Raw genomic sequence first — 26,199 nt, forward strand, 5'->3', positions numbered from 1 at the left:
TGTAGCTGAAACACAAAGTATATGAAGGAGAAAATGTGGAATAAATCTAGAACCTTCTATACCTTATTTTGAATGTAATGGATAGGCATATTCCACATAAGGTTGTTCCAACTAAAATTGTTTCACAATATTACTAAAATGTTGTAACCAAACTTTACAGTTAAAGTTGCAAAATCTCACTGTACTATTGTTTAACTTCCCACCATATTTAACATTTGTAGTACTTATAACTGTCCCCTGAAGTGTCATTTTGTGTAATATCCTGTTTTGCGGTACCAGTTCACAGTGTTAGATTGTACCTATTCTTTGTAACTTTGTAACTGATCATCATATCTTGTCATCTTCCTAATAAAATGAAATTCTGAAATGGGGGGGTAGGGAATCATGAGAGTGAATTCTTTCCTTTTGCAGTATTTCTTTTCTCCTATAGGATACAAGGAAGGTAAACAATGGAACATAGAAACCCTCTAAAATCTAAAATGTCCCTATTAGAAAAGCCTTAAATTTAAAAGGTCACGAAGCATGCACATACCGACTATCACAATTTTGAATTTAGCCCAAGAAGATTAACTGCAGCGAAACCTCCCTGTAATCCCCACTGTCAGCCCCCAGAAGTGTGTATTCCTAAATACGATTCATTTGGGATAAGGACCATACAAAGGGTAGAGTGAATGCATAACTGTCTACACTAAGTGATGTGATGAGTGGCTAAAAATAATCTGCCCCCAAAAATTTCCCTCCTGACCAGACAGGGTCTGATCTAAAATCCCAAATTTACTCAACAAGTTAAGGCATTCAGAGCCCTATTGAAAGGTAAATAGTACCTAAAGAGCTGACTGATGTACACTAATCTATTTTTATTCATTTATATTTTAGCTTGAGTTGTTTTATTAAATTAACCCTAGCAGACAGAGAAGTAAAATGAAAAGGCCTACCTAGGTCTTGGGCTCAGAAGCCTTGTATAGTACCTAGAGTAGTCAAATACAATAGACAAAAGGAGATAAAAATGGAGGAGATACAGGAGAGAGAGCATGTTAATGTGTAGGAGTGCCAAAATAAGAAGCAGAAAATGCCTAAAATATACAATCTAGTCATAGTATTTGTCCAAGATTCTGCAAAATCCCCAATCCTTACTGCTCTCTTGAAAACAACCCCCTTCTTCAAGATACTCTGTCATCCCCACCCAAGGGAACTCTGAGCCCCTTCCCCACCCCTAGCCAAGGGGCAAGCTAATTATACTAAAGAAAGAGACAGGGAGCCCCGTTAAGATTATATAAGGGGTTTAATACTCAAAATGGGTTATTTATATAGGGGCTTTCTGAAAATGGCTGTCAGACAATTCATTGGATCTCCAATTCCTGCCACAGTCTGGGGTGGTGGCCATTCTATTCAGTAGATCCCCACAAAGACTCCCCCCCCCCAAAAAAAAAAAAAAGTCCTATGATAATTATAGAAATCCAACAAAGGGAGGAGGAGCCACAAAGCATCATTATATTTATCTTAGAGATTTAGGGATTAACAACCAGTTCTAATTTTAGTCCTGGGTTCCAGGGCTTGGGTGAATTCCTAGATAGCCAAGGCTATGTGGTAGTCACAGGGAAGGTTATGTTCTGATCGCTACAGCTTACACCTGGTTACTGTTTCATGTCAGTTTGGGTAAGTTCCCAGATACACAAAGGTTTTTTGCTAGGCTCAGTGTCTACTTTGGAATGACTTTCACTAGTTGGGGCCCCAACTTGGCTTCCTTTGTGTAGCCGTGCCTTTTCAATTTCCTTTGATTCATCACCAGTGACCTTTTTTCTCTTTATACTTTCTTTCTTGGTGATTTCTCCGTAAGTTAATGTATTTTCTTGATGCAGATGATCTCCACATCTCTGTCTCCAATCCCAGTCTCTGTCCCTCACAATAAGCCCACAACTCTAACTCTACATGTGCTGGACATCTGTACTTGGCTGCTGGCATCTCAAACTCAACATGTCCCAAATGGAACTTAACATTTTTCCACATGAACTTCCCTGCCTCCAAGTCTCACACTTTTTTTGTTGAGGGAACCACTATCCTGAGGTTTAAAACTCTGGAGTCCTTTTCTCTTTTCTCTCCCCCTTACTCTCTTTATCAAGGGAACCTTTTTCTGCCGAGGGCCATTTGGATATTTATAACATCATTCACAGACCATACAAAATTATCAACTTATAGGACTCAAGCAATCGAGATTGTTGAATCTAGCTTTCAACTCATCATCTCCTGCAGTTGCCTTTGCAAATGATTTCATGGGCTTTATATGGCTCGCAAGCTAACCATTCCCCACATATCATCAATTATACAACATCTATCACCCGGATTACTACAGTAGCTTCCTAATTTAGGTCTCCCAGTTTCCAATGTATTCCTCTCCAGTCTTGTCATTGATCTGCCTTCTAGAGCCCAGGTTTGACCTTGGGCTTAAAAGAGTTTTTGGTCATTTATTTGTTTAAATTTTCCCTTTTCAAAAACATGTGGTAGTATTTCAGTACCCCTAGGATAAAAGATTTATCACTCTGGCATTCAGTGCCCCCCATGTTTTGGATCCAAGCTACCACTCCAGCCTTATTTCACAGCACTTTCATTCTACATTCCAACAAAACTGAATTATGGAACTTGGCGTTCGGTCTTCCGCCTCCAAACATTCCCTGAGTTATTCCTGCCTGTACTCTACTACTTCCTCATATTCATTTTTCTTTGTCCTCATCTCCTTTTTGTTCAAATGCTCCTTCCTTCATGTAGCCTGCCCTGAAATATCCAGCTGCCGGGTGTTTTTTTTTTTCTTCTCAAAATAATATCTCTTTATACATACGGCACAACCCCTCCCTCTTTCCTTAGTGTAATGAAAACTCCTTACAGGCAGGAACAGTTTCAATTTTAATTTTATACTTCTGGTGCTTGGGATATTGCCTTATAGCAAGAACTTAAGCTACTGAGGATCTCCATAAGGGGCACCAAAAGTTTTCCACATAATTCTTCTTCCTTAGTCTTATTCCATTACATAGTATTTTTTAATATACTTCTTTCTTTTAGTGAGTCATAGAATCTTGGAACTAGAGCTGTCCTAGTACAACAGAGCAGAACTATCTAGAAACTACATAGTTCTAATATCCTCAGGTGGACCCTTGTATTAATGCTTGGGAGTCTAGCAGTGGTGTCAGGCAGGCAACTCTAGGCGGACCTTTCACACCATAACAGTAACTCCTCCTTGAGGGAAATAATAGTAAGTGAGAAAGAAGCCATCCACATTTTTTTTTACATGAAATGATTACCCTTTCAAAACAAAAATTATTTTCATTAAAAATCATTGCATTGTATCAATGAAAACTATTCTGTTATTCTTAGTTGATTCTAAAACATGTTATTTATAGGAAAACCAGTGACCCAATAGTTTCCATTTAAAAATAACTTTCCATAAGAAGCATCTTACTACTATATAAAAATAGTTATACTGGAGATGTGAATCAACAATCAAGTAATCTGCTGGCACTTAAAAGCCACTGGGTATAAATAGAAACAACAGATTATTTTTTTCCAGAGTCTGAATATTTAACTTCAGTCCATAGCAACCAAATCCACACTTTCACTGATCTAAAGGAAAACAATATGTAGTCCACCAAGAAGCATTAATTCACACATAGAAGAGATTCCAGGACAACACAGAGAAACTGAGAATCAGGACAATACAAGACTACTGACCTATATCAATGAGTCAGGAAATGTAGAGCACCTACGAGGTTTTATATATTAGATACAGTTACAAAGTTTCCTGCCTTCCAGCATGGCCACCCCAACCAACAGGGCATAGGGAAGTGTAGAGGGCCTCAACTCTGAAAAGGTACACTTACGATACTGATAGCAGGGTGCTTCTAGTTAAGCACCTACTCAGTGGGATTGATGAGATAAAGATTCTCTAGTTAAACACATATTTAGTGTGATATGGTGATATAATGGGTCGCCTAACAGTTGGCACATGCTCAGTGTGCTACTGTAGCAAAAACTAACCCCTATACAGAATGGCAACTAGGCCCAAATCCCATGCAACAAAAAGCTTACTTTTTAAAGACTTTTAAATTTGATGGAGTTCAAGAATATGAATCAACTTATAAAGCATCTTTATTGATATCTTTAGTAAGTTTTTAAATTCAAGAAATAGATTTAAATTCTCCATTATGCTTAAAGAGATTGATTTAAATTTTTAGGTCCTGACTTGAACTTTTTCTTCATGTTTGGATATTCTTCTGCTCAGCTGCAGATATGCTAGTCTGTTTGCAAATGAGGCTGTTTAGGTACATTTATCATTTAATACATATTTCTTTCGGTAAGTTCCTTGAGAAAAGAGACTTTTATTGCTCTCTTTGTTTCCCTTGTGCCCAGCAGAATGCCTTGCAAATAGTAAATACTTAATGTGTTTGTTGACTGAATGAATAGTGAATGAAATAAAAGTACAGAGGAATGACAGGGAAATTTTAGAACCTGGAAAAACAGGATATTGAAGTAGTTGGAATGACCACGGCAAAACAAGATTAATCTATGGTAGTTTCATAAAAGAAGCTCACTTTAAGAGGAATTTAGAAATGGGGAAGGGACAAGATTCTGTGGGATAAGGAGTGCATTCAAAACAAGAAAAATAGAATAAATAATGACAATGAGGTGGGAGATTAGCCCACAAACTGATCTGCTAGGCAATTATGAATGGGGATTGTGGGGTGAAGACATTGGATTTTATTGAGGAAATCTTTGATAATCTGGACAAGTTTAATTTCAGGGTCTTAGTGTAGGCTGGATTTCAGGGGATCAAGGGAGATGTAGAAGAGAGGAAACGAAGGCAAACTAAGTATTAAAAAATTTTTCATTTTCTTTAATTGTGAAAAGGAAATTACCAATGTAGGTGAGACCTGAGTATGGAGCTTTTTATGATGAGTGGAAAACAACCAAAAGAGTGAAATATACATTTATTTTAAAAGGGGGGCAGATGAAGGTGGAAATTAAGTTTTTCATTATAGGATAGTACAAGTTCAAAAATGCAACTGTTCACTTTGAAATAAGTTAGCAGTTAACAAAAGATGTTTGTTAAAACATCATCCTGGTTCAAACTTAAAATTTTGCCCATACTGAATTACATAGTTTTCATAAAGATCTTAACTTTTCATTTTTTGTTTTTGTATTCCTAGCATCTAGAATGTGGTAGAGTTTTTTTACTTTTCTCATCTCCAGCAATGCCAATTAGCAGTACTTCAGCAATAGTTAAAAAGGAGTAAAATATAGAACACGATATCAATGCAGTGTTTCCTCAGTATTGACCATAGGAGAAAATATATTAAATGGCATAGTGTGTTTTTAAACATATGTATAGTATTTTAAATACAGTATGCAAAAAAAAATGCATAAAATTCCCATCTGTCATGATCTCATTAGCCAGGTATAGCATATAAAATTTCCATCCGTGACAGAACTGGTTCTTTCTTTTGTATGGGTCTAAATGGATAGGACAGTGGATATCTCCAGAATATTCTGGTTCCACCTTCACAACATCTCTTATCCACTCCCTTTTCCCTCTTTATACAAATGCTACTCCAGTTTGGGCTCACATCACCTCTCAACTACAGTCTAGGGCTTCTTAAAATTTTTTCCAGTCACAACCCCTTTTCAACTCAGAAAATCCCAGATATATAGCTATATAAAATGGGTATTCAAATCAAACATTTACTGATAATAAATCATAATTTTACACCCCTCCACATTCAGTTAAAAGACCCCATATGGGGTTACAAGCCACAGTTTAAGAAGCTGGGACCTAGACTATTGCAATAGTCTCCTGATTGTTCTCTTTGCTTTCATTCTCTTTCCTCTTCAGTCCATCCTCCACAGCTTCCAAAGTGTTTTCCTGATCAGTAAAATGGAAATCTGACACATGCATAGAGTGCCTCAGATGGCACCTTCATTTGTCTATAACCTCCTTATGCCATCTTGTTTCATTTATGGTAGAAATGTCAATATGAAAACTATTCTCCTTCAATTATGTGTTGATTTCTTGGTCATTGAACAAAAAAATACACTTTGTATGGCTGTTCAGTCATTTTCAGCTGTGTCCGATTCTTCAACCTCATTCGGGGTTTTCTTGGCAGAAGTGCTGGAGTGATTTGCCATTTCCTTCTCTACATCATTTTACAGATGAGGAAACCCTAACAAGGTTAGATACTTGCCCAGGCAAAATCTTCAGCCCTGGCGTTTTATCCACTATTACCACCTTAAGTTGCCCACATACTTAAGTAACAACAGTAAATGAATATTTATTAATGGCCCAAGAACTGTGTAACCTTTTGCTCCATTTTCCCCCAATGCATAAATTAAAGGGATTCTATAAGTCTGGGGCACCACCATGCTTCTTAGTCTTTCAGGTTCACAACTTTGCTGTTCTTATATATCCAATCAGATGCCACAGTATTTCTGTGTATGTCCTATTATCTCTGCCTACAAGGCACCAATTTAGGCCTTCATCATCTCACCTGAACTATTACAGTAACCTTCCCTTTGGTCCCCCTACCTTCAGCTGCTGCCTTCTCCAATCCATCCTCCACACAGCTGCTAAGGTGATTTTTCTAAAACACACATCTGAGTACATCAGCATCTTCTCTTCCTCCCTGCCCCCACATGTTCCAGGAGCTCTCTATTACTTCTATAGTCACACATGAACTCCTCTGTTTGGCTTTACATCTCCTCCTAATTTGAGTCCTTCCTTTCCAGACTTTAGCCATGATTCCCCTCCATTCGCTGTACAATCCACCCATATACCTTTTACACACATGCTGCTTTATCTCCCATCTCCATATCTCTGTACTGCTGAGCACCCATGGCTGGGATTCATTCTCCCATGTGTTTCTCAGAATCTCTGCTTTTCTTCAAGATACAGCTCCAGGGCCTCCTTCTATCCGAAGTCTCTCCATTTATTAATGTGTGTTCACCCTCACCCCTAACCCCTGGTACCCACCAAAAACCACCTTTTATTAATTTTGTATGTATTATATTTATTCTTTAAAAGGTGTGCATTGGGGCAGCTAGGTGGTTCAGTGGATCAAGCACCAGCTCTGAAGTCATACAGACCTGAGTTCAAATCTGGCCTCAGACACTTAACACTTCCTGGTTGTGTGACCCTAGGCAAGTCATTTAACCCCAATTGCCTCAGCAAAATGAATGAATGAATGAATAAAATGGGTGTATCTCTCCATTAGAATATAAACTCCTTGAGGACACTTTTGTCTTTGTAGTCCCAGCACTTAGCAAAGTTCCTAATACATAATAGGAGCTTTTAATTTTAAGAACATTTTATTGATTGATTGGTTTTTGATTCCTTATGAGGATCTTATAGAGATGAGGTTCCATGAAACTTTTAGGTCTTCAACCAGTAGACAGTCTATCATGGGCTTCATATTAGAAGCACCCCCTCCTCTAGGCCCTTCCATATCCCAATAAGGTCTCAGAATGGGATTTTTACACTTGATGACTAAATTCATCTTCCTTAAATACTGTTTCCTTCCTCTACTTTTTCCCAGATGCCTCTTTGTGGTAGGCTTATGATCCTAAATTCTCAAAGCCTGTGTGTGTGCCAGTGGAACAAATTTTAATACTTTTTATAGTTTGTAATCCTTGAAAACTGGAACGACTTCTAGGTTAGGCCTGGTGACAAACTCAGCATCTGCCATCCAAAGCACTACTTCACCAACTTCAGAGAGGCCTTTGCTAGATTATTGCTCACCGGGTGATGAATAATTTTGACCATAGAAACAATGCCGATTTATAAACATTCACTGGAAGGATTTGTTGTGTGCCTCTGTAGAAATAGTATGCACTCCACTGAAATGTTTAAGTAAACACTGCTTTCATCTAGTCAATCATTGAAAAACTTTAAATGATTTCTTATTCTATTAAATTAAGTCAAACTCTGCTTGGCTTTTAGTATTCTTCACTATCTGCCTCCAGCTTACTTAGTTTTATTTTCCTGTACTTTTGAAACATGGACCTTATACCCTAACCAGACTAATCTTATTAGGATTAATCCTGCCTTCTGCTTTTCCACAAAAGCTTCCCTAGAGTTTATTTTTCTCTGCTTATCCAAGTCTTACTCATCCACCCCAGCCAAGCTCAAGTACAAGCCTTCCTTTCCCTTCTCAGAGCTCCTAGTCTGCAGTCTACACTGTACAACCTAGCATGACAGTACCATTTAATATTTAATTACATAGTCTTTTATTGTTCTCTCTTTCTTTCATATGTTGCCCAGCTAGGCTGTTTATAAGAACAATGTTATACAAATACTGCCATTTTGGTGGCTTACTAATCTACATCTAATTAAATTGCTCAATTCCCATTGATGAGGTGAAATCTAGTTTTGGGGGTTCCCTTTCAGGGAACCAAAAATAAGATAAGGTCTAGATTTAGGGAACCAAAATGAGATTAGGATTTCTGGTGGGTCAGGGAGTTAAATGATAAATTCTAGTGGCAGATTTGGGTTTTCAGGGAACCAAATGGAGAGGTTTGGCTCCCCTACACCACTTTGCGAGTTGGGGCAAGGATAGGGAATTTTGGGGAATTCCCCTTCTGACGGCACAGATTCTCTATAAAGGAATTTACAGACCCGAAATCCTAGATTGATAAAAGATTTATTATAGGGATTGGGAAGTAAGGTTAGAAATCCTGACAGAGAGGCATAAAGTCTTGTTAGGGAAATAGGTAAGAGTAAAGAGAGGGTAGCACTGGAAAAGAATATTATCCAGTGGCAGAGGCTTCCTTGGCATAGCATGGCATGTTTAGAACCTCTGTAAAGAGAGGATTTTAGATTGATTCGTTTATAATAGTAGCTTTAGCTACTAGCTGAAGAGGGCTAGTGAGTAGAGTCCCAAGGTGATTCAGCTGCTAGCTGGGTTTTAGCTTGAGCTGAATTTGAATAGAAGTAAATGAGTTTCTTTAGTTGAATAAGGTTGGAATTCTTTTAGCTCAGGACTGAATCAACCCTACCTAGATAACAGAATGAAGCTGTTTATCTTGTTTCCCTCCGGTGGGGTCCCTCACTGAGGCAGAGTCCAAGAAGAATTTCTCCTTCAAGGAGTTTTAGAGTTTCAAGGTACCTTCTTCATCATCCCTGTAAGATCTTCACCAACCCAATCTTTAGAGCTACATAGAAAAGCAACAGAAACTTCATCCAATCCTAAAGTACTTGTTTAAAAAACTATTCTGAACAAAACAGAAAAAAAATATTTTGATGTACATAGCTGAACACAATTATATGAAACTATGTATTTCATATATTTCCTTCTTTTAAAAATAGTTAATAAATTGTACTTATTACTTACAGAACTACCTCATTTGTCCATTTTTCCTTTTGAACTTCCATCTCTCATCTATACATTTTTAAAGTGTTTCAGTAGACTCTCCAAACTCATTTTTAGCATACGATAATCTCCCTCTCCTAAAGAGTTCTGTTCACCTACACACACACACACACACACACACACACACACACACACACACACATTTAAGAGAAAAAAACCTTGTAACAAATAAGCAAAGTCAAGTAAACCTAAGCTACACAGCAGCCAGTTTTTAAAATGTCTTTCTCTTTTAGCACCTCAAGAGTTAACCTCCTCTCTGTCATGAGGTGCATAACTTGCATTATCAGAAGTTCTCTGGAGACATAGCTGGTCGTTTTTTTAAGTCTTTCAAAGTTGTTTTTCTTTTCAGTTGTTGTGTAAATTGTTCTACTGACTTTATTTGCATCAATTCATACTTTTCTCTGAAATCATCTCCATTATTTATAGAAACGTTTTTCTAAAAAGACATTGGGCATTTATCTTCCAAGGTTCATTGAAAAGATCTTTGGCTATATGCTAATTCATATAAATGTTTTTCTTTGTAGGGGGCTGGAGATAGTTTTGTGGGAGCATTGGCCTTCTACCTGGCTTATTATCCTAACCTGCCTATGGAAGAAATGATCAAGAGAGCCAGCTTCATTGCATCAGTCAGCGTCCAGTCTTCAGGAACCCAGACTTCTTTCCCTTACAAAAAGGACCTGCCACTTAATCTGTTTTGATTAAGATAAGGCTTATGTGCATGCAGTTAATGTGAACTTCATGAAGGCAGAGAATTCAAGTACCTTGTACACTATAACCTTGTATTACATACAAGGATGTTCTCCCACCATGCACAGGGTACCTGCTCTCTGTTGTTTATACAGTAATGATGACTGATTTCTCTTACATAATTTTGCAAAGCAACTGGCCAAGATTAGGAGTGCAGCCCAAGGTTAGGCTGGGGTTTTGCAAGGAACTACAATTTCATCACTATTTGAAAAACAATTAAAAGACATATCCTAATGACAGTGGATTGGTAGCATCACACATGTCCTATACTGCCTTGCATATAGTCAGCACTCAATAAATGTTCAGTGATTGAATGGAATGAGTAAATGAATAAGTGAACAATTGTTTGAGGTTCCTAAATTTAAATCTAAAAAAACAATAGATCCCCTGCATATACTTTCCAAACAGGCTCAGCAGGGGACATCGAATGAACAAGCTGTTTGGCCCAAGTCTTAATCATACAAATAGTCAATTCCTTCTGAAACTTCAACACTATTTGAGCCTGCTTTGGAAACAGAACTTGGGACAGGGCTCTAGCAAATGGCCACTCGGTACCTTTCCATCTCTAGTTGTTTTCCATCTGAAGCCAAAGTACAGATTTTAACCGTCCCACAAGCTAGCCTGTGCCTGCCAAAGGACTAGGATTCTGAAACAACATTTACAGCTAGTGTCATTTCTTCTCTCACCACTGCTAGTCCCGAGATTCTCAGTCTCAGAGATGGAAACTACCTAATACTTGAGTGGGAACGGTTCCTTTTTAGTTTGTTTCCCATTGGAGATTTCCTTATAGCCAGGCATTTAGGGAGAAGTGGATTTGTAAGAAATGGCTAAGGAGAATGGGAGGTACTTCTTTGAAAAGGGCAGGATTTCTCCTCCAGAAGATGGGACCCAAGCCTCATTTGACACATACTGAACAGGTAAACAGGGTCACAGAGTATTGAGCTGAAACAGGTGATTTACTAATTCAGCTGCCTCTGTGAGGGAGTCACCCAAGTCACAAAGCTGCAGCTGATGGAGCAAGGTCAAAGCCACATCTTCTGCCTCGTAAGCCCACTACCTTCATACACTGTTTTCTAGTCCTGGTGCTGCCAACTGCCAGCTGTGTGACACAGGGCAATTTTCCTAACTTCTTTGAGCATTTTTCATCAAGAATTTGGGCTAAATGATGGTTTCCTTCACTTGTAAGATTCTACAATGCTAAGCTAGTTGCTGCAACATGTGAAGGCACTAGACCACCCTCTTACTCCTACTGTGTGATCACAAAACTTCTTCAAAATAAATAGCTCTCCCTAATACACAGGCCGAATTCAGTTTTCTAAGGTATTAGTATGAGTGAGTGACACTATCTGTGCTAAAAATAAGAAGACTTCTTTAAGTGATCTGGGCTTAAGAAGGCTGGCTAACTTCAATGATTTTTCTAATTACCTAAGTACAAAAGGGGTTCTCTGCGGGGTTTTGGCATTCTAAATCCTCCCTATTGGGGTTCCCTATTTTTCCTTTTCATTTCTGCTTTTACCTTGGCACTTGTTGCAGGATCATTCTGAAAAGTTAATTATTGCTCTTCTCTGGGGTAAAAAGTGGGGCTAGAAATTCTTGCATCAGAAGCTCTGTCATGGAAATTTTTCATTTCTTGTTATTATGAAACAATGGTCATTTTTAGAAAATCATACTGTTAAAAAATCAGTGGAAAAAATCATTAAGAGACAATAGTACTAGCTATTTTAATATTTTTTTATTGAAGGCTGTAAAAATAACCCGAAAGATAAATAAATGTTGATGCAATGATCTATGTCCTAAAGTGAAGAATTTTCTTTCAATGCATTGTTTTCCTTCACAATGGCATTCAAATTACAGGAGGCGGTGATTCCAAGCCACTTCCTTTCCTTTGGGTGCACACTGCAGGATTTCTGAATCAGTGTTTCTCCCTCCCCCCCACGCCCCAAGAGTCTTCCTCATTTATAAATCAAATTCATTTTCAATCCATTGTTCAAATAGAGCGCACTTTTTTCTTTTCCACAAATAGGACTCGTTTGTTCACTGCAAAAAAGCAGATATGGAAAATTTAAAATCTGAGACCTTGTTACATTTTTCACCCAAAAACATTTATTTGAAGTGAGCTTTCTCCATGTTCTACCTACAGTCTCCTAGACATCCTTTTCTTTTCTTTTTTTTTTTTGCTGAGGCAATTAGGGTTGAGTGATTTGCCCAGGTGGAAGTGTTATGTGCTTGAGTCTTCCTGACTTCAGGACTGGTGCTCTATCCACTGCACCACCTAGCTGCCCCCTTTTCTTTTTTAGAAAAATCCATTCAACATTATTATGCAGTTTAATTAACAAGCTGGTTGCCTTTGAAAAGTCAAGAAATAATGGCCAAAATTTACCGAGGGCAAGTTCACAGCCACCAGCCAATCACTGAAGTCCTGAAGAGCCCGCCAGTATGAGCAACCCTGGTGTACTAAACTGAAGAAAATCAGAGAGAAGGCTGGAAAAAAGTTTTTAGCTTTTAGAGTGCTTCACTGAAACACTCTAGTGGGAGCTGAGCAAAGTCAGGCCTAAGTGCTAGAGTCTATGATGGATGACCAGAAAGAATACCTGGAACCACCAACACAAAAAGAAAATACTAGCCATAAAAGATGTTTTTTTTCCTCTGTTGGGCATTATTATGGGCATATGACTTAAAGTAACACTGGATTAAATGGCATTTTAATAAATGACAGGGATGAAAAAAGTTTGATTTCCTACATCTTAGACCAAAATTAAATCACCTCCAATCCCTCAAATCTTCACCCTTACTCCTTATCAGAATCTTCTACAGTCAGAGAAGCAGACAGGCAGAAGAACATGGACATGATTTAGTTTAGATTAGATTTGATAACCAATCTAAACTCTGTAGACAAAGTTCAGAGAGTTGTTTTGTGTATTTCCAGAACTATAATAAGCCATGGGAAAGCCTACACCTTCCATGAAGCAACTTCTCTCATTTTTACCAACTGGGTCGTAGTGCAGAAGGACCAATTTCTCTCGTAAGCGGCTTCTCTTGGTGTTGAAGGTGTAACCTGTCCCTGCTTGACTCACCATTTTCACAAGGAGGGTCCTAAAATTATAGAAGAATTTATCACCAAATGAGGAAAACAACTACAAAGTCACTTGAGCACTGGCATATATTAACAGCACATGATAGAGTCTTAGAAGAACTGGACTATTAGGCACTATTTTATTTGTACCCTTCAGGTAGAAAATGTTTAGTTCTTAAGATGTTCTATATTTTCAGAAGATATGCAAGGGAGCCTCATTTCTTATTTCCTGAGCTCTATAATATGTAGGTAAATATATATGGTGACCTAAGAATTGCCATGTAGGGGATAAAGGAGGTAGCAGTAATCTCAGCAGAACTTGTAGGCCAACTCAAGAGACTATAAGGATATCAATCTAAAAAAAGATATCCTTACCACCATTTAATGCTAGACTAGATAGAAGGATACAACGAATATGAAAAAGGAATCCCCCAAAATAAATTGTTCTTAACCTTTGAATCACTATAATCAATAGCTAACCCGTAAGCTGTAGTTATAATCGTTACAAGTATAAGCACCCACCTGCCTCTTTGGTATTTATATCAGGCAAAACTTTAATAGGTATTTCATATTTGATTTAAGGTATGTTTTATATGTACATAGAAAAAAACTGCAAATCTTTGTAAAGTCCACCACTAATTTGGCCCTTACCTAGTGATACTGTGTTGTTTTTTTTTTTCACATGTGACTTGACACCTGGATTTTATGACTCTCAAAAGCAAGGACTCCTAGGTAACTTTGTATTCCTAACAATACACTGTAGAATTAGATATTTAAAAAACATGTAAGTAAAGTATGCAATAATAATAACAACTAATGTTTTTTGCCTTTGTATTTTCAGCACTAACATGGTAGGTGCTTAATAAATGCTTGTTGACTTGGGCATCATTTATGATCACACCACCATGCTAGGTAGATATAGATTTATATGTCATGCACCCTCAAAGAACTTATGACAAAGGGGCAATGACAAATGCCCCACTACCTACTATAAGATAAAACATGATCAATTCCATTAATAGATAATAGATGAGAAACTCAGAGAATTAAAACTATTTTGCTATGTCATAAGAAACTCACTAAATTCTTAAATTTGAAATTTCATGTAAAAAATAGCTTATCTCCCTTTTTGCACTTTCACAGACTAATATATAGCATATAATATATCATAGTTCATATATAACATAGTATCTTATATAACATCATAGTTCCTTGTCTTATTCCCCTAACAGGTCAGGAGCTTATTTATTAATTGTATCTACAATAAAAAGTGTCACAAAATAGTAAGATATATTCATTTTGACAAAGGAAATCTAGTCTGCTATTTTTTTTTTTTTTTACTACAGGCAAATGTCCTTTCAAAAGATCACAGACTTTATTCAGTAATGCTAGTCATCTGCCTCAGGACCTTTTTTGAAATGATGGTAAAAGCCCAATAGTGAGCTACTAACTATCATTTGCAATTTACAAACTACTATTTGTAGACGCTGATCTTGAGTCTTTTATATTTTTAAAACGATTATAAACCAGTCCAGAAAATAAAACTACAATGACTTGAAACAGGCCCTGTCAGCTCTTCAGGGGTTATCTGAAAATACCTATAATCACTGAACAAACCCCCTAGTTTGAGGAATTATGGTAAGGTCCTTAATGTGAGGCAAAGGAGAAAAATAATAATGATTTAAGATTGAAGATGTTGAGTTCAGGTTAAGTAGACGACCCCCCCCCCCCAATTGGGTAAGTCCACTGAAGAACTGGAAAGGCAAGAAAAGAATTTGGTTTAGTTTGATTTTAAAAGCTTTTATAATTATTTAAATTATTAAATCTCTAACACACAAAAACTAATACATTTTAAAAGGAGGGAGGGTTAATAATCTAGGCATCGACCTCAAGGTTGGTTAAAAAAAAAAAAAATTGGAGCAGTCCTGTATACAAGATAATATCAATAGCAGTATTTTCTATGGTAGCAAAGAAATGGAAACCCAAAAATTATCAACTAAGAATGACTAGAAATTGTGGCATAAATGTAATGAAATACTATTTCAGTGTAAGAAACTAAATTTGGAATTGGAAAAATCTTAGTTCAAATTCTACCTCAAATACTTGTCAGCTGTATAACTCCAAAGCAAGTGACTGTGTCTCTACCTCAATAACCTCATTTGTAAAATAAGGTGGTTGAATTCAATGACTTAATGTCCCTATGACTTCAATGATTCTATAAAAACAGGAAGGAAGGAAGGAAGGAAGGGAGGGAGGAAGGAAGGGAGGAAGGGAGGAAGGGAGGAAGGGAGGAAGGGAGGAAGGGAAGAAGGGAGGAAGGGAGGAAGGGAGGAAGGGAGGAAGGGAGGAAGGGAGGAAGGGAGGAAGGAAGGAAGGAAGGTTATGTTAATTATAATGGCCAAGCCAGGTCCCAAAGAAGAGTACTGACAATGCCCGTTCCCTCCCTGTTTGCAAAGTTCGTGGGGGGGAGGGGAGGGGGGGGAGAAGAGGGGGCGGTGCATGGGTCTGAAAATATTGCATGTAATGTCTGTTAAAGTATTTTTTCCTCCAGACTTATTTTTCTTTTTTTTTTTAATTTTGTTGCAATAGATGGCTTTTTGAATACCAGAAGAGAAAGCGAAATATTGGTAAATGAAGATTATTAAAAGATCAAAAAAATAAGCTTCTTTAAATTCTAAAACAAAGGAAATTTTTACTTACTTTGACTTGCTCTTGGCAACTTTTGGTAGCAAAGCAAGGGTGGGAGAAAGAGAAAAATATATACTAATTACCAATATTGTTAAGCCAATTATCGACAGTTTTTTACAGGATACACTTATCATTACCCACGAAATGAACACATACGGGAAGAAAGCTGTTATCAATATTTGTCTTGTTTTTAGGGAAAACTCTGAAGACACCCTTCAGTACAATTAAGACTTGGAGGATGGCTGTAAATTTCAAATCCCTTATTAACCATTAACAGCCCATCCAAGCACGGTACAAAACTTGAGCGTAGAATGTTTCCTATGATGCGATTTTCCTCGATCCGTGCGGCCTTTCAAAACTGAAAACACCTGGAGTTAGACTAGGTGATAGCCAGGTCCAAGCTACATCTTTCAGCTCAGACCATTTACATCCGTTACCAAGTTTTACAAAACTTGTCTTGACTTTTCCCATCTGGGGTGCGGTTGGGGGTAGGAAGAGATAATGAACAAGTTCGATCTCCGAAGTACCAAAGCGGAAAACTTTTTCACTTTAAAGGACAATCTCCGTAGTTTTAGAGGACAGGCCTGGGTACGAGCAGAGAGAGTGCGCAGACGCACCGCGAGAAGCCTCCTGGGCAATGTAGTTCCCAGAACCCCAGACCCGCCGAGAGACCGGCAGCCCACCACACGGTTAATATCCCGGCACTATCACTAGCGGACTCACACCCCTTAGCAGTCGCCGCCGCCGCGCTAGGCCCCACTTACGGCAAACAGCGGAGAGGAGCATGGCGACGGAGACTAGAGCGACCTTCCCAACTCGCTAAAAGGCCTCTAGCTGCATGGAGCCCTTCCAGCTACTGTGCAAGCAATAGCTTCCGGCGCACTGCTCCGCTACAAGGAACCACTTCCGGCGCGCCTCGGGAGTCCCCGCCTCCTCCTGGTTCATTTCCACTTTAGGTCACTTTCTAACTCCTGGCCCTGAAAACTTTTGCCATTTCCCATTGAGCATAATTTCCCATCCAGACTTTGAGTGAAGTCCTTATCAGAATTTCACAATTTCGTAAAGCTGTATAGTACTTGTTTCTGTGTATGGAGTTTCCACTTAACAGGGCAAAGCTTTTTGCAATTGAACAAGCCCATCAATTCAAACCAGCGCGCATTTATTAAGCCTCTGCTTTGTGCAAGATAGAGTCACATATGTGAGTCTAAGTTTTTGAATTTTACAATTTAGATATCTTTGCATTTAAATTCATTCAGTTTTGTTGGTGTAAAATTAGGCATCGTAAATAACCATTTCTGACAATGTTCTTTAATCATAGAGTCTTTTTTTAAATTTTCCCTTCTCACTTACAATTTTGGTAATTTACATACTTTTCCTGTCTCTATCTTCCTCTCCCCTTTTCCCTCCACACCCCCATTAACTAATGGTTTATCAACTTTATTGACGTCCATCTGAAACCAGTTGTTGGTTTATAATCTTGTGTTTATCTTTAATTTGATTTTCAAAATGCTTTTGTACTTCACTTGAGGATTATTAATTTGGCTCTTTTCCAGGTTTTTTAAATTGCATGCTCAAGTGATTAGACTTTTTTTCTTTGTTAATGTAAGTGATCAGAGATAAATTTTTCTCTAAGGTTTGGTTTAGCTGCTTCCCATGAAATTCAATGTTGCCTCATTGTTATTTTCTTTTATGTAATTATTTATCGTTTTTATGACCTATTCATTATTTAGTCTCAATTTAAAGCTCTGTCTTTTGTTCAAGTTTCCCTAACTGCTTACGGTTTTTATTATGTTGTAATCACTAAAGGTTCTGTATTTATTTGAACTCGTTATGTCCTAACATATCAGTTTTTGCAGAAGTTTACTGAAAAATTTTACATTTGTTCTCATTAAATTTCAACTTGTTAGATCTGGTCCCGTCTTATAGTTCAATGATACCTTTCCAGATGCTGACGATTATACAGCATTTTAGTTATTCTTAGCTTGATATCATTTGCAAATTTGACAGGCATACTACCAATTTATTTGAATGATGATAAAAATGTTCAACAGCACAAGGTCAAGCACAGATCCCTGGTGGGGAGGGAGAGGGGAGAGAGAGTATTTCACTAGAGACCTTCCAGTTTAATATCTAAATATTTTTCTAGCCCAAGCACTAGCCATTTCTGAATCAATCCACCCATCTACAACTATCAAGTTCACATTTCTCCATCTTGTTTATAAAAATAGCATGATGGAATCTGTCAGTTGTTTTGCTAAGCTATAGGCATGCTTTTTAAACAGAATTTTTAATAACCCTGTCAAAAAAATATGCTTGATATGATCCTATGAAATTACCACTTCTCTGTTTTTTCTTTTGTCTATGTATATTTAACGCTATATCTATTATGAAAAAGTTTTTTAACATATATTGAATTTAACATGATTAAATATAATTGTCTAACTACTTCTGAAAGTTGTTCTGCTCTCTGTGTATTTTTAAATGTTTCATTGACACTTTCTTTTCTTCTTTTTGATATCAGGATCTGCCCTTTAACTCATTACACACACACACACACACACACACACACACACACACACACCCAACAAATAAAACCCTCCATTGTAATAAACAACTAAAGTGAAGCAAATCAAATCCATACAGACTATGTCTGAAAATGCGTGTCTCTTTCTGCAAATTTTGTTCCTCAGTTCTTTACCAAAGAATGAGAAACAATTCTTTTGGACTCATGATTAGTCATTGAATTAATCAGTCTTTAGCTCTTTTGAAGTTGTTTTCCTTTGCAAGTTTGCAGTGATTTTATAAATTGTTTTCAGAGTTCTGTTCTCTTCATTCTGTATTATTTATACAATTCTCAGATTTCTCCATATTCATCCCCTTTGTTATATAACATTGTAATATCCATTATATTAATAGATCATAATATGTTTGACCATTCCCCAGTTGATAGATATTTACCACTACTTCTTTTTCTAGAGATTCATTAACTATATATTAAATAATACACATTCTAGAATTTGGCTGGGAACGAAAATCAAGGCAATAACCTATAATATGAAAACTTCCTTTCCTTTCATGAAAATTGGGACATTTGCCCTTCTTCAATATTGCAGGTCCTTTCCTATTCTTTACTACTTTTCAAAGCTCATTAAGCATAAGTAACAGTCCTATCTAATATTTGACAATCTAATAATATTTGGATTGATTCCACAGATTTGTTGTAAGGAAAACACTTTATAGAGCACTAAAAAATATGTATTCCAAGAGAGCCATTCTTTTTAACAAAGAATTTTAAAAGAAGAAGAAGAGGAAAAAATTCAGCAAAAACAATCAGCACAATGAAAACATCTGATATTATATGCAATGTTCCATACTTATGGACATCCCTCTCTGCAAAGCAGAATAAGAAATATCTTTTCATATCTCTTCTCTGGGCCCAACCTTGGTCACTATAATTTTGTAACATTCAATTTTGTTCCCCGGACTTTGCTAATTTCACTTTGTATCAATTCATACAAGTTTTACTGGGATTCTTTAAACTTATCATATTCAGCATTTCTTACAATATAGTAATAGTCTATTACCTTCATATACCACAGTTTGTTTAGGCGTTCTTCAGTCAATCAAAATTGCCTTTTTAAAAGATAATTTTCATGGTCTTTCATTCTTTTAACCACAGGGTATATAAAAACATTTGAAATCACTTTTTATGTTGTTGTGCTTTGCTTTGTTTTCCAGATTTGAGTTTTCTGTTGTTTATGATTGGTTTAATTTAGGAAAAATAAATATGTATGTGTGTGTGTGTGTGTATGTGTATATATATATAATAAATCGAAGTAAGATATAAAGGATTAAGAGTAAGAGGAGTCCTCCTCACAATCCTATCAAATCTTGTCTTTTTATGAGAGTCTTACTCTCATTTAGATCAACCATTATGTCAAAGTTAATAGCCTTTCTCCATGGACATTAATAAAGCTGCATAAGGCTAGTTTTCTAGTTTGGGAGATAAAGTTAATCCCTTTTCCCTTAAGCTAGTTTCTCAGGCTAGTCAATAATTTAAAGCCCTAGTACCATCCTTTAGTGTAGTCTCCTTGTAATTATATAGACAACAAGTTACATTTGACATCTTTACAGGTATATCAGTAAATTCCAGAAGCCTTCCCTTGATTCATTTTAAGTCCAGGTAAAATCTACTAACCCTTAGATTCATTTAAGATGTCATGTTGGTTCAGGTCCAGATCCAGCTGTTGGCTCCACCTTTTTACTGGGCTCATAATGCTGAATCATTTCCAGGTTGGTTCCCACCCTTCCCCACTGGGGAGTGGCTCCTTCCTGGAATCTCAAGATAGATTTTTACACATTTCAACATTTTACATCTATTGGGATACATAGACAGGACCCACCCATATCAAGAAAAGTGGTTTTTCCCATAGACCACCCTCATAGAGAACTAAGTGATAGACATTCTCAGAGGTCAGATAAGTCATTCTAAGAGAGATTTCCATATAGAGACATGAAAGGACACATTCTTGAGTGCTTGGAGGCCTTGGCGGGGGCCAATTCACGCAAACCTATGCCATCAATCAATCCATAAACATTAATTCAAGTCCTACTATGGGGCTATGTGCTGTGCTATGCTCTGAACTACAAAGTTAAAAAAAAAAAAAACTAAGGAAATTATATTTTCTTCTGTCTTTCACACCCATCCCTCATAATGTTCTCCCCTCCCAGTGCAGTAGCTTAATATCAGCAAACAAAATATGCCCGAAGGCAAACATTTTACTTCACGATTTTTTAAAGTTTTCAAAGATCTATATTCCCAACTGCCCTGTAAGCAGATAAAATAAACACTCCTATCCCTATTTCATAGTTGAAAAAACAAAATTTCAAGGGGTGAACAGCTTGCTGGAGAATAAAGTAACCACTGGCACATTCAGTGTCCCCTCATCCTGACATGTGTGACCTTCAACAATTTCCACATGTGCTGGCCACCCATCCCTATCTCCTACAGTTCCCTGACATGAGCCTTCTGCCTGATAGGATTTCTCTCTATCTCCTCATTGAGTGCAGGGGAATTTGAACTCAGAGGGCCAAGGTACAAATCTTGATTCTGATTCTTAATCCCTCAAAAGCCTTATGACTCATTTGACCTTCATAAACCTCAATTTCCTCATCTGTAAACTGAAAGATTGAACCAAATAACCCTGTTCCTCCCAGTTCTGAAATCTCTATGAACACACACGTACCCACATACCCACATATGTACACAAACATACAATTTCCAAATTTAACAACATTAATTCACCCATAGTGATTGAATATCTACTATGAGCTATAAACTATATACTCCATGCCTTTGACTTTGCTATTTTTCTTGTCTAAAATACTTAATGAGTTGAATTGAATTCAATTGTATTTTTTCATTCTAACCACCCTCTCAGGTCCAAGTACCCTTTCCTTCATGAAGCTTTCCCCAACTGCTGAAGTAGTTTCCTGGCTGCCTTCTTTTCCCATGGCCTTGGACCTTCTGATAACTATCAGTTATACTGCTATTGAGCTCTCTCCTATGTGGCTGTCTTACCTCCTAATTTAATTAGCAGCTCTAGAAGAGAAGGGCTTTGAGTTATAAGTCTAGAGTCTATTTAGCCTAACCCTACATCCAAATAAAAATCCTCTTAATATCATACCCAGCAAGAAATCATACAGCTACTTCTTGGAAAGACCTCTAGGGAGGAGGAGCCAGCTATTTTCCTAGATGACCCATTCCATGTTGGGACTATTCTAGAGAAAAGGAAGTGTCTTCCTAATATCGCCTCAGTTTTCCTCATTTTGACTTCCATACAATTATACTACATATACTAACACTCCTAGTTCTGTCTTCCATGATCAAGTAGAGTAAATCCCTCTTCAGTGTGTATTGAGTTCTAGGACAGGGGATATGGGTGAAGGGAAAGGTTAAGAAGGAATATATCCATCCATTTGTATGAGAATTCGATTCTGGCTCTGTACTTTCTGAACCAGTCATTCCTCTAGCTCCCTAGTCAACCAGAAGATTCCCATTCACCACACTGCACCAGCCACCTAATCACTCATGGCCTTTAAATGTGGATAGATTGAAAGCAGGCCAGAAAACAGACATTCTCTGTATAACTCAACAGGAAAGATACCACCATTAAACACTCTAATGTGGCTCTCCTTGGCCCCTGTCCACAGGGGCTTGCAGATGCTTGCAGACAGATGTTATATTCCCTAAGGATTCTCTACAAAATAAACATCTCCTTTTCCTTCCACTCATCCTCATATGTCATGAACGTGGGGCTCCTCACCATTTTTGCTATCTGGCCCGGCCACTCTTTCTTAGTACTTTCTAAATGTGTTAACTTCTACACAAGACTTACTTCAGATATGTTCTGAGGGCAGGATGAATTCCCAGTCCTAGGCACTATTCCTTTGTAGTCAAATAATAGTTTGGGGGCTTTCATATCATACATAGCCCAGTTCTATGCAAAAAATAAAAAATTTAAAAAGACTCCTAAAGAGTTAGAAGTGATCATCTAATTTCACCGCTGATCCTTTTTTTCAGATTGGAAAACTTGGTCCCAGAAAAGGGAATCCACCTGTTGCCAGCACCCATGGCACAAGGTTCACACAAAAATAGTACTTCAATGACTCTTCATCAATTCAACAAAATGTTGAATTGTGTCATTGTTATTCAATAATCATATACCTTAGGGTGTGGAGAAATTTTTTTTAATTGAGCTTAAATCATTTTCTATATCTGAAGCCAACTTCGCTCCCATCTGCTTGTCCAAAAGCTCCCTGAAATAGTTTCAGCCAAATCATCCCCCTGTACCTGAAACATTTATTTTTCTCACACCAACCTTCCAAACTCTCCTATAGTTGAATATTGTCTAAAATCCCAATTCTTCCATGAAACTTTCTCTCATCAGAAGAGACTATGTAACCTTTTCTGGTTCCATTTGGCCTAACCATGCATCTTAGTTGGTTTCTCTTCCTGTGGGTAGGGACCGACTATGTAGGGCCCAGCATGACCTTCTTAATTGTCTGGGAAGGAAGGTAGGGAAGATGAAAAAGCCTTGAAGGATTGTGAAAAAGCAGAAGTGCCTTAGTCCATCTGGATCTCAGAAGGCTATATAACTCTCAGAGGGCAAAATAAAGCAGCAAGGATTTACTTGAAATATTTCTTAACAAAAATACAAGGAAAATAAGAGGTTAAATTTTCTTCCTGGAAGATTGTGAGAAGTTCAAGCCGATAACACCCTTCCCACCCACATACTTCACTTACTCTGAGAGCTGTAAAATTGAAAAGATGACAGAACTAGAGGATGGGAAAAATCCAACCAATTAAATATGTGTGGTTTGGCTGAGAGATTACTTGGATTGAGATGTGGAAGGTGATCTGCTGGAGCTGAATGAAGTAAAGAAATTGAAAAAGGGTGGAGATCTGGGAAGAAACTAAAGATTGGAGTTTGAGATCTGGGCCATTGTAAAAGAGATTGATTGATGCACTGGGTGGGAGATTAGATTGTATGACCTCAAAGTTCTCTTCTAACTATTTGATTAATGAAAGTTTCCTCCCCAAAGCAATTTCTGGACCAGAAACCTGATTTTCTTCTTCTAGTAACAAAAATGACAAAAGACCCTGCTAAAGACACAAAGTCTCCAAGAGTAGCTAACAATCACGCCACCTCACAAATCAAAATCTGTAAGGAAATATAAATTACCTCAGATACTCATTTCAAGGCTTTAATATAGAATCTGTGAAACACAATAGGATTAAATAATATGACTATAAAAGAGAAATTAACAGTTGGAAATGTGGGAAGGGGAAGATATTTGCAAATATTGCTAAAAAAAAATTATGGGGAATAGGATCATTCTGAGAGTAAGGAGACAAAGTTGAACACAGCAAGTAAGTAAGAAGGGACACAGGTTGATGAATTCCTACTCTATTCCCATTTCTGTAAAAATGTCATCTTTTACTTTATTTCTACCCTTCTGTTCACAATTGATTTCTCTAGGCTGTGACCACAGACCCCATTTTAGAAAGAAGGCCCAGTTAGTTGAGATAGTGTAGTAGAGTGGAAATGATGGTGCATATGGAAAAGAAAGCTCTGGATTCATATCCTGCTCTGATACTTATTACTTTTGTGACGTTAGGGAAATGAATCAAGAAACACTTATTAAACACCTACTGTATGCCAAACAGTCAATCAAAGACAAAAAAATGAAATAGTCTCTGTCTTCAAGAATTTTGGGATAAGGTAAACATGTAAACATATACATAAACATTTACAAAATAAATACCAGTAATTGGGAAGGCACTAGCAGACAAAGAATGACCAGAACTCAAAAATCAGATAGATCCACAGGAGCAGGACAAGCAATCAGGGAAAGTCTGAACAAAAAATAAAAGAAAATTCAATAGTTATAGATAGAGGCCCTGAAAGATGGCCAGTGCACAGTACAAGGAGGATTAAACATCAGACACTGGGCAAAAGTCCAGGAATGCACTAAGTTGGCCCCAGGAAGAGGAATAATCCAGTCATAAAGGCTAGGATTCTGAGACAGGACTCCAGTCACCAGAAGAACTAAAGGCATCAAAGCCAGACTTTAGCCTTGGAAGAACTGGAACTCCAGACAGAAAAGTGAAATAGAGACCCAGTTACTGGACCAGGATATAAGGTCATGTTGTTGTTCAGTTATTTTAGTTATGTCCAACATTCCATGACCCTATTTGGGGTTTTCCTGGCAAAGATACTGGAGTGCTTTGCCATTTCTTTCTCTAACTCATTTTATAGCTGAAGAAACTGAAGGAAACAGGGTTGAACTCATGAAGATAAGTCTTCCTTATTCCAAACCCAGTGCTCTATCCACTATGTCACATAGCTGCCCCATATAAGATTCCATACCTAGAATCATAAAATCATAAATTTAGATATGTAAGGGCACCTAAAAGGCCATCTAGCCCAACCCCCTCATTTTATAGATGTGGAAAATTAAATCCAGCAAAGTTAAATAATTGGTCCAGAGTCATACAGCAAGTAAATGTCAGTTTTGGAATTCAAAATCAGGTCCCAGAATGACAAGTTTAAGCTACAATTACAAAAATATCTATAGTAGCTCTTCTTGTTATAGCAAAGAACTGGAAACCAAAAACGTACCTCATCAGTTAGACTCTGAACAAATTATGGTACAAAAAGCTGAGAGGATATTACTGCACTGGAAGAGAAACTTGGGAATACTTGTATGAACTGATGCAGAATAAAGTGAGCAAAACAAAACAATGCTGTTGGAAAAAACACCCTAGAAATGCTTACTGATCAATGCAATGCAATGCAACGATCAATTATCATTTCAGAGGACCAGTAAAGAAACATACTACAGGCCTACTGATAGAGAAGTGATGGATTTAAAATACTTAATAATCAGTCAATGAAGGAATTTGTTTTTCTTAACTATGCACTCTTGTTGTAGAGTTTTGCTGTCCTTTTTTCTTTTTTCTTTTTTTTAATGGGGTTTAGGGTTTAGGGTTAGGAAAAAAAGGCTAATAATAATTACCAAAAAAGAAAAAAAAATGATAGTTGAAATATTTTTAAATGCACAAAAGAAACAGAAAGGTTGGGGGGAAACAGACAAACAGGACAGCTTTGAAAGTTACATGTTGAATTTTTTATATATTTGAAAAATAAGCTCTACATAATATGGATTTATAGTTTCATATATAATCTTTTTTTCTCTTCTATTATGCATACAACAATACTGGTTTTATTTGTTGTTTGTTAAATTCAAAATTTTTTTAAAAATAAAATTAACCAAATCTATCTAGCTAATACTGAAATTAGTTAACATATACCTCAACTCTTATCACTTTTATAGCTATTTTATTCTACCCACATTTTGCTAAAGATGCCGACCAGTATCTCAAAGCAATATCTTCCCCTTAATATTTCAAGCACAATTTCAGAATGACAAAATTAAGCAATGTTTTCCTCAAAAGGTATTTTTGAATTGCTTGAATGGCAACATTGTGTTGATAAACAATGGGTGAAATTCATATAACACTTCGTCTGGTTAGTAGCAGCTGATATCATTGTCAAAATGAAATAAAATGGCTGCACTCACTAGCAAACCAGATTTGGTCATTTTGTCCCCAAAGAAGAAATTTCCAAAAAGCAAAATCACTTTTTAAACTACTGCCTCTGGACTAGCTACTTCTCTGTGTAAAGTTTTTAAATTTTAAACTTAAATTAAAATGTGTAC

The 26,199-nt window shown here is 37.1% G+C and overlaps 2 protein-coding genes across 4 annotated transcripts in view; one reads left to right on the forward strand and one right to left on the reverse strand.

Annotated features, from left to right (window-relative positions):
- The window catches only part of RBKS (ribokinase), a 133,292-nt gene extending 121,353 nt beyond the window's left edge, over nt 1-11,939 (forward strand). For both annotated transcript variants that reach the window (XM_051976229.1, XM_051976230.1), the window contains exon 8: nt 9,932-11,939. In XM_051976229.1, coding sequence (XP_051832189.1) covers nt 9,932-10,105 — 174 coding nt within the window. In that variant the 3' untranslated portion in view covers nt 10,106-11,939. The remainder of the gene's footprint in view (nt 1-9,931) is intronic.
- On the reverse strand, nt 11,872-16,813 carry MRPL33 (mitochondrial ribosomal protein L33). Of its 2 annotated transcripts, none has more exons than XM_051976231.1 (4): nt 16,680-16,813; nt 15,928-15,946; nt 13,111-13,247; nt 11,872-12,191 (listed from the first exon to the last, which is right to left on the reverse strand). In XM_051976231.1, the coding sequence occupies exons 1-4, from the start codon at nt 16,699-16,701 to the stop codon at nt 12,142-12,144; spliced, it is 228 nt and encodes a 75-aa protein (XP_051832191.1). In that variant the 5' UTR covers nt 16,702-16,813; the 3' UTR covers nt 11,872-12,141. The 2 variants fall into 2 exon arrangements, with proteins under 2 accessions (XP_051832191.1, XP_051832192.1); XM_051976232.1 differs by having other exon boundaries at nt 13,141-13,247; nt 16,680-16,808.
- Between the last annotated feature and the right edge of the window lie 9,386 nt (nt 16,814-26,199).

Source organism: Antechinus flavipes, chromosome 2 (genome assembly GCF_016432865.1).
Source record: "Antechinus flavipes isolate AdamAnt ecotype Samford, QLD, Australia chromosome 2, AdamAnt_v2, whole genome shotgun sequence".
Classification (NCBI taxonomy): Eukaryota; Metazoa; Chordata; class Mammalia; order Dasyuromorphia; family Dasyuridae; genus Antechinus; species Antechinus flavipes.